The following is a 9,539-nucleotide window of genomic DNA, read 5'->3' as shown; positions in this document are numbered from 1 at the left end:
CTGGCAAACTCGTGGTAAAAGAACCCTAACATAGACTAATTAGGAAGAGCTTGGGCGGAGTAATTGCCGGCATACCCAGCCAGGCTAACCCCGCCTGATCCCACACAACAACAACAACCACCACCACCACCACCACGACCACCACGCCGACACGGTGGGAGCATGGTCCCAGGATTGGGATGGCTCCGCACACTCCACCAAAGATGTTGCGTGGCAACAGAGCAGATGAGACGAACAATGCTTAGGAGTGGCGAGCCCCTCTCGTTGTCGTCAGAAGGGGGGGTGGAGGGGGGGGGTCAGGGACATTGACCAGCTATGTGACTCGTTAGAGAGCAAGAGAGCTTTCAAAACTTTTAGCACTTCCAAAAACAAGTTTGCATCAAAAACTAGCAAATTAGTAGTTAAACTCCTTTCATGATTAGATGATCAGGGCCAACATTGCACAGAGAAGAGTGAACTGGTCAACACTTGAACGATTAACAACTGGAACGATTAAAATTTGCTGTCCTTTGCTTTCAGTGCGCGGTTCAGATTAGAGTTTCTAAGCGGAGAGGTAACGAACTGACGCGTAGGAGGCACTTGGGTAAACATTTTATTGATTCGATTTTTTTCTGTCATTTGGGTGGTCGTATAGAGCACCACTGCTGCCCTGTGATGTTGTATACAAAGTCGTGGTACTCCGTAGTCCTGGTGTAGATTCCCGGGTGGCCCTTTCGGCCACATCCTATGCCTGTTGAAACGATGCCTATCTGAACGACCTTGCCGGGTGAGTGCCAAAACGACATCAGTGGGCCTCCGCTGTCTCCCTGCGTAAAATTCCAAGTGGGGACGTATTTGTAATGAATGGCGTGTAGATTCCTTCTTCAGGCATGGGTTCTCTAATAAACTTACTGTGCTATTGATACTGAGAAGCGGTATACCTTTCGAATTAGACAAAGTTTATTGTCTGCTTCTTCACAAAACATGTATTTGAAATTTGCGCTTAGCATACATTTGCCGCCAGTTATGCACAACCTGAATGTGATATGCACAAGATTCATTAGAAGAAATGTTTGCAATTTTTGACTCGCGAAATGCGCTAAACAATGCGGAATTAAGGGGTGTGGAAGGCAACGGTCAAGCACGGGCGCGAAGCCGCGAAATCCCTCCAATCGCATTTAACACGTGCTACAGAAACAAAGCTCCCGTACAGGAGCCGAAACGTCTTTGTTGTATTTTATGTTGTATTATGTCGTATGTTGTGTTTTTTCAACCAGACGGGCTTCCATCCAACTCTTGATTTTAACTGACCATTACACAGAGGCGCTGCACCTTCACCCTTGACATCAAGGGGGCTTCGACAACGTTCCCCATCACGCCTGCGTTCGAGGACTAACCCCCATCGATTCGGACAGCGAATCTACGCCTATGTCGCGGCTTTCCCCACTGGTCGTACTGAAACCACCGGCATCACATGGTGGCGCTCCAACACATTCAAAGCCACAACTAAAGGTGCCCCTCAAGACTTCGTGATATCACTGCTTCTATTTACCGTCGCTACGAAAGACCTCCCACTCCACCCCCTTGTTGAAAAATATTCTTCATCCAAGACGCATACTTTTCACGGAGGACTTTCCTTACTGGGCCTAAAAACAAACTGCCGTGCAACAAAAAGCAAAATCTGTGCAAAGCACAATCGAAAAAGCCCATCAATAAGTACGTGTCTCAGCGCCAGTGGCTTTAAAAGGCCCCTGAGATGGATTTCAAAGTGGTTTTGTTTGTGTTAGAAATCTGCTGTCTATTTCTCCTAGAGGCATGCAAGTCCAAAAAAAAAAATTGGCTCCAATCCAAACTTTAAACGACACCCACAACAGTTTCCCATGCGACGTCACTTCAATTCACACACGTGGCTCTACAAAGAGTGAAACCAGATATTCTGCCAGCCGTTACCTGGAATTCGCGGGGGCGGCGTCCCGAAAGCAGCAGCAGCATCGGCCACGGCCGGGCTAGAGCAGCGGACGCCGCCGCTGTAGCCCGGACGTGAGTCGGGAGAGAGAAAACGGAGAGGAGCGCCTTTTGAAGGGTGAGACAGCGGAACCTAGCCATCCTGACGTGCTAGCTTGGGGCTACACCACCGCGCGACACTTGCGCAGACACCGAAACAATGCGGCATGTGAGCTTAGTGATTCCCATTTATACCAATTTAAACTAGTTAGCTTAGTAAGTTTGAGAATTGCGAGAAAGATGAGGAAACTTTTATAATTTCTATTTATCAGAACCCGTTGCTACATTCGCCTTTCGTAATACTTCTTAAAACACAACCGAATTGGTAATCACCAATTTAGAAAACAGAGTCCCATTCGTGGCAAGCAGCGCGCAAACGGTAGCGTTTCTCTACCGGCCAGATGTCTGTATGTGGTCTCTACATTTTGTTTTCTCAGCCTGCAAACCAACCCTCAACGTATATTTGCCGTACGACCACTTAATTCCGTCGGGTGCGGTTTACTCAGGAGGTGCTGTCGGACAAGCTAATCAAGCCGAGCGAAAGATGCATGCAATGGACGCGAAGCTGCGCCAAAACAGGCCCCAAACAACCGTCGCTAAAGCAGCCAACGAAGCCGTACCAGCGACGCACCCGCCAGCGAGGAGGAACCTCCGAGTGGAGAATGCCACCCCCCCCCCTCCCCCGCTGCCGCCTCCGCCGCGTTGGGAGTTTATTGTCCCGCACGCCGCGAAAGAACCGTTGGCTGGTAGAGGTAGAAAGCTTTGCTTTAAAATAGTAAGTGTATTCGCGTACGCTAACAAAATTTCTTAATCCGACAAGACAGAACTATTTGTTGGCTCGGTGACTTGCTATGACGTAGCAGTACGCCATCGTCGGAGGCGAAGTACGCAATTCTTGGTTGGCTGCCTGAATTCGCTTCTACGTCGACGGTTTGTGTAAAGCGCCGTCGTTACCAGGCTTACTACAGCAAGTGGATCGCACATGGGACGACAACGCTTGTTTTTTAGCTAGCTTTCCAGTCCTTACGAACATTGAGAAGGAGGTACTGCGTATGCCGTTATGGCGGGAGTGGAATGTGCATGCACCAGAGTTGCCATAAATGGTAACTTATCGGCATAGGTTTTACCGTCGCCACATAACTCCCTGCGCCGGCAAAGTGCACCGTCGCGTCTTATTACAGCAAATGCCCTACGCTCGGCGCTTCATACATGTAATCTTAGTTGATGCTGTTTATACTATATCGTTAAATGATGCTCATGACTACGACAAATGGTCGACAATTTCTTTCAGATGGACGAGCAAAATCTACGCCTTTACTCGTGCTAAGTGTCACCCCGCCTGAATGGTTTAGACGCGTTTATGAACTCGAAAAGCTCTCTTAAGCCTTCAAAATCATGCTGGGAAAGGTAATATAGGTTAGTTCGTAATTATTACAACATATTTTACTCCTTTTATGCCGAATATTAAGCGGGGGCGTGAATTCTGGTTAGCGCGTTATTTCGTGATAATTGTTCTCGCTAGATTGTGCGGCATATTTTTTTAAAGCTCTACCGGGGAGGTCGACGGCTATTTTAAAGGAAAGTTATTGTGTTGTGAGAGTCTATTCTAAGGTGTTCAAGATTCAAGCTTTTTCAAGCGTAGCAAACAGTCCTGGAAAGCACTTTTGTGTGATTGCTTTGAGGCTGTTTCGCCAGATGTCGCTACTTGCATTACGCCAGCCGGAAAGTTTGAATACAGAAGCCGCAAACGGAGGGCTAATCAAATTAAAACATGTGCTTAATTTTCAGCGACAAACGGAAACTTTCGTTTCCAGTAACACTTGAAACGGTAAAGTGCGCAGAGAACACAAGGCAACACGGTTCGTTCAGAAGGCCGAGCGCATTCAGCCACATTTTCTTACGATCCTGACTTGATAAAAAGCAATGAAATTAAACTCCTTGGCACGAGTTTTCGTTGCCACAAGCACGGGATGCGTACGTTTTTTTTTCGCGTGTGGCGACCGGGGCAGAGGCAACCAGCCACGACAGCGTTTGGGCTCGAACTAATTTATTCAGCGCACGTGAGCGCACGTGAGCGTTCACCTCGTGAGCAGTGCCCGGCGTCATCCAGGCGTGCCCGTAGGCTTGCGCTATACGTAAGGAGCCTCCTTCTTAGTCGTCTCGGTTCGACGGGCTCCTTACGCGGCGTTCGCTACAACCTCATAACTGAAAGAACGTCGAGGCTACGCGCGAAACACAGAAAAGGGTGCCCAAAATCGTTTTCGGAACAGCAGCTAAGAAAACAGAAATAAAACCGGTGAAACTGTATTGCCAGAAGCGCAGTGCTGAGCGTTCGCGCCGCGCGCGTCGTTACTCCTGCGCTTACTGTATCCTTCCGCCAAGAGCAGGTGAGCGTTGAGCCGGGTGTATAATTGCTTTACGCCCCGGTACAACAAAAATATCTGCCACTGTATAAGCACAGACACACACGAAACATGTTTTTGTAGCTTTCTGCTGCTTTTACCCACGTAAAAAATTGCTTTAATCAAGTCCGAACTACTGCGTCACACACTAGTTCAATAAATAGCCGTTGCAGTGCGATACCATCGATACCCCGAAGAAACCCCATCTCAGCTTCCCTTTAAGCGTGCGTTGAAAAAATTCACCATCCCTATAACTTCTGCATCAAGGCGGCGCAATAACGCAAACGAGGAATCCCTGATCAGGCGCTCTCCATGGTAAGGAAAACAGTTCCAAATTTTTCATCTATCCGCTTCCTGGGTCTCACAGTCGGCCGAAATCTATCGGATATCCGCACGATTCCACAGCTTAAGCAGCATTGTACAAACTCATTCACTCAACACGCTATGTATCGCACAAAAAAAATTGGTATGCAAGAATCTAATGCCTTACGCATTTTACAAGCCATTCATACGTAAAGCCATTCGTTCGTTTATGGAACAACATATTGGACCTTCAAAAACAACCTAAAAATGAAAACCTAATGTTGCGCTCCGCAAAGCATACGATACTGCCTTAGGCCTATCTACCAAGACTTCAACGGAGAATTTGTTCCATCTACAAATCAACAGCACCTGACCTGGGAAAAGGTACACGAGACATCACATCCCCCCCCCCCCTTCGAGCCACTTTGAGAAGGTGACTCCATAACATTCACAAATGCTACGTCATTCTTTAACACAGATAATGAGCAATACCAGTTCTAAATATTCCAACACGATGCCAAATCTTTCTTGGCTGCACTGCCTTCGACGGAAGACGCCTACATGTATTACAAGTTGGAACTGCAGTTTGTGACGAATTTACCAGCATTCTTGTCACCTCGGGCGAAAATAAAGTGTTGCCAACTTTTCATTCGCTAAATTAACGTAATTCTGAACGTACAGTAATCCCTCGTCATAACGAACTCGCTTTATTCGAAATTTTTTCTGGTCCCAACCCAGAGACATGCATTTTAGGCCGCATTAATCGAAGAGCACGAAGAGCTTGACCCGCTTAGAGCGAAGTGGCGAACGGAGGCGTCGCCGAACGGCGGCGACTCAGAGCGGGTCAAGCTATGAATATGGCGGGTCAACGCAAGCTGGTGTTTCCCCGGCGATTTTCTCGAGCCGGTCATGCTCGATTCGCCCCATCGACATTAGACAAACAGTCCAAATGTCTGGTAGGGCCATTTAATTTTGTTCCTGGACATTGGTAAATGCGTGGACGAGATGGTGCACGAACACCGACACTGGTTTCATAGAATCAGCAGTGTCGGCATGGCGGCAAAAAACTCTTGTGTCGCAAACGTAACGGCTGCACAGCTCGGGAAAAAATTGCCCAGTCATTATGCAAAGCGCCTAGTGAAAAACCGGTCGGTTTTCATGATTGCGCTGCGCACCCACAATGAGCGGTTAATCGTTTTTTGGCTCAACAAATACAACCTCAATCTCGAGCCACTGCGTTTGCGGCGCTTTCGAGCGCGGAACTCTCGTAGCGTTCCGTGACGCCCGCGTGCCCCTATAAATGTGGCCACTGCCACTGCCACTTTTATGTGCGGCGACCGAAGCATCATGCAATGCTTGGACAAATTAGAGCAGCGGTAGCTCGCGCCCCCCAAGAGCTTGAAACAGACAAAACTCACTGCCATTTTTGCACCTTAATCAAGTTTTGCTTCACGAAATACATTGTGTTTTGATTCCCCACAGCTGTGGCGCCATTAAAGCTCAAATGCTTTAGCTTTTCTCAAGTGTTCGCTTATATGAAAACACTGCTTATAACGAAATTTTTGGCCGTCCCGCTGACTTTGTTATAACAAGGGATTACTGTACGTCACTTGTAAACCGCCGTAATTTATAACGTTGTGCCGTTTGTCCACGATTGCGACGATACTCTGATCCTTCCGCCCGCACTGCGACAATGTGGACCAGTTGGCGCTGTCCGCTCAGTAATGGCGGAAAGCTAACGCTCGAGCGCGGTTATTTTTATTCGAAGTTTCACAACAAACTATATGCCGTCAGAACAGAATATTGAGCCCAGCCAATTTATTTTTGCGTACCAATAAGAATTTCTGCATGTTACTCTCAGCGAGGAAGGCGAAACACTAAATGCCACGGTATTTTAATACATCTTTTATGCGCATGTACGGACGTTAATGGTAGTTAAGAAACACTTCCTGGTCCATGCAATAAACTCTCACTGTGTTAAACCTCAACGCAAGCTATGCCAAGAACGCAGCAATACTGAAACAACCGACGTACCTGGCAGGCGTCTTCCATGCCGCCCCCAGCGCAAATATTTGACGCCAAAATAATGGCGCCATATTTTGCCGCACACTCCGGTTGTGCAACGAAAGGGACGGCAGCTTCCTTAGGCGTCTGCCTGTCACGGCCGCCTGAAAAAGTACAGAGAAAATGTTCAACGAGCGTACGTACCTCCCTGACCGCAGGTAAGCCACCCGTGAACACAGAGGCCACTTCCCGCCAAGCACAGGGGAGGCATTTTTACAGTTAGAAAAAAGCGGGTAAGGTTGTGGCTGACCTGTTCTCTAGCGAAGGGGAGCAACATTTTTGCTAGCTTACGCACAAGCTTTCAAAATATAGGTAAGAAAATTGGCAACACTGGTCTCGAGACCCAATAGACCGACAGAAAAAGCCTGGTACCTGCTTAAATTACTCTGGTTTTAAACGTCGTACATCGCCATTTGTACATTTTCATGCGGTACTCGGTTTGCAATTATTTCTTATATCAAGAATATTGTCCAGATTGACACCAAAGTTAAACTTATGATCTACGCTTACGATGCCACTTTTACTGTTTATGGTTCTTATGAAGAGAACATCATTGTAAAATGCACTGAAGTTCTCAACAAAGTATCGTTATGGTACAAAATGAATAAACTCAGAATTAATCCAAACGAATCGGGGCCATCATCTTTCGTACTAGAGACAAACAAGTATCCCCTTCTTATCAGCTAAATTATGAGCACCATCCTATTTCCACTGTCAAGGACCACGAAATTCCCGGAGTATATTTTTCTTCAAACATAAAGTGGGATATTGACATCGACTTTCTGAGCAAAAAGTTGTAGGAAGTTACAGGACCACTATCGCGTTGTCGTAGTATCCTTCCACTAGAAACAAAGCTTCTAATTTACTACGCCTTATTCCATTCGCACCGAAATTACTTGAATTTTGTTTGGGCTACAACAACTGAAACTAACATGAATAGGATTGTCACCATACAGAAAAGAATTATCCGACAAATATCAAATCTAACACGCACAGATACAACGAGAGAAGCGTTTCTACTACATACTTTACTACGAGCTAATAAAATGTATGAATTTCAGCTATTGGAAATCCTAAGTTTTCATCAAATAAAACTGTTGATTACCCCTCCTCTGTGGCATCGTTAAAATATTGATCAGCTGTTAAAATGCCCTGCACCGATATGTGGGTGGCACCACACTTTCGTACGAATTGCGAGTTCCAGTCATTGGCTCACAGTAGTCCCTTGACACTAAACAAACACCAAGAAACTACTGGATACAGTAAGAGGCAGCCTCGAACATACATCGTGCAATTGTAACCCAACAAAAGATCCAGGGTGTTGAGTCATTGTATTTAGCATCTGTGTTTCTGGCCTGCTGGTTATGTGCGGTGTGCCAATGCAGTGTGTTGTACATAAGGTTTGTTCTTGCTTACGTATTTCCCGTATAGTGATTATGTATGGTGTATATAAATTTTCAATGTGAGAATGAACCAAACCTTTCAGTTCTTATTCGCGACCCTGTTATAAACTTTCTTTCTTTTTTCTTATTCACCGAATTTGCTGCCTTATGACGTATTTTGTAAAACTTGTTAAGTGAAACCGTGAATTATTCCAGCTGTATTTATGTATCTTGTCTGCTATGCCTTGTAACAGCTTCCTGTGCCTTCGTCAAGCTGCATTCTCAAGCAGCTTTTAGCCAGGAAGCCATCCAGTTGCTTTTGGGAAATAAAACTGAATTTAATTAAAATATCCGGTAAGAACAGTAGGCGTTCAGCACGCAACTTCATACTTCGAACAAAACCCTGCGGCTATGAGTAATTAGAAAACAGATGAACAAAATACTCTTCAAAGCGCTCTTGATACTGTGTGAAGTTCATTCCAACGAAAGTGACAAAATTCCCAGTGGTTGCAACCCTGAAAAATCTTGGGGAGAAATGAACGATATAACACTCGCACTGCGCAAACCAACATTTAACATAGGCCGAGTCTCAGGATTCTGAGTCAAGATATGCAGATTCAGAAGATCCAACGAGTAAAAAGTCCAAAATTGAATATCTTGACTCGTTGGATCTTTTGACTCATTGGATCTCTTGACGACTCCATGTGGACCTTTTGACTCGTTGGATCTCTTGGCTCGTTGGGTGTTTTGACTCATGTTCGACCTTTTGAAGCGGATAAGGTGAGTCAAAAGGCCCAACGAGTCGAGAGGTCCACTATTATCCTTCTGACTTGTTGGATCTCTTGACGCGACTAAGGCGAGTTAAGAAATCAAACGAGTCTTTTTATAGGCCTCAACTCGGTGTACTTTTGCTCGCTAAAGATCAAGACTATAGTTCCGTAACGTCTTCGTTTTCCTTAGAAGGAGTGTATTCATTTTTTCTAAGCACCAATGTTTCAGCCATATGTTAGTTTTTCTTTCAAGTATATGTATGTTGATCCCACGCAAAAGTACAGTTGCTCAGTTGCTTCATAGGCATATGAAATTATCTGAGTGGTTAATCGCACACTAACAATTTCGTTTGCCAGCTTCGGTCTTTTCGGTACATAGCGTTTCGGTTGAGTGCGTTTCGGTACGGCCTATTCGGTACAAGGTGTTTCGCTACTCGGGCTTTTCGGTACAAAAACAAGTTCGAACGCGCGTTCTGGGCAGCAACACGTGAGCGTCGTGACAGTTTCCAGGAAAAAAACCGTGCTTATTTATTAAGCGTATTCTTGATCGTAATTCTGTGTTATTTTACCTCAGTGCAAATGTTATGCGTCCTTACCAATCAGCCCTATTTATGTGCGGAATAGTAGCCAGAATA

At 45.8% G+C, this 9,539-nt stretch overlaps 1 protein-coding gene across 1 annotated transcript in view; it reads right to left on the bottom strand.

The window, feature by feature from the left end:
• Nucleotides 1-579: 579 nt before the first annotated feature.
• The window catches only part of LOC144151356 (proclotting enzyme-like), a 73,945-nt gene continuing 64,985 nt past the window's right edge, over nucleotides 580-9,539 (bottom strand). Inside the window, exons 12-13 of the mRNA XM_077682377.1 lie at nucleotides 6,723-6,856; nucleotides 580-806 (exon numbers count right to left, since the gene is read on the bottom strand). Of these exons, the coding sequence (XP_077538503.1) occupies nucleotides 615-806; nucleotides 6,723-6,856 (326 nt within the window). The 3' untranslated portion in view covers nucleotides 580-614. The remainder of the gene's footprint in view (nucleotides 807-6,722; nucleotides 6,857-9,539) is intronic.

The sequence above is a fragment of the Haemaphysalis longicornis genome, unplaced genomic scaffold (genome assembly GCF_048455015.1).
Source record: "Haemaphysalis longicornis isolate Haplotype H1 unplaced genomic scaffold, Haemaphysalis longicornis Haplotype H1 scaffold_9, whole genome shotgun sequence".
Taxonomy (NCBI): Eukaryota; Metazoa; Arthropoda; class Arachnida; order Ixodida; family Ixodidae; genus Haemaphysalis; species Haemaphysalis longicornis.
Note: the sequence above shows the minus strand (reverse complement) of the source record. Positions and strands in the feature narration are given on the sequence as shown.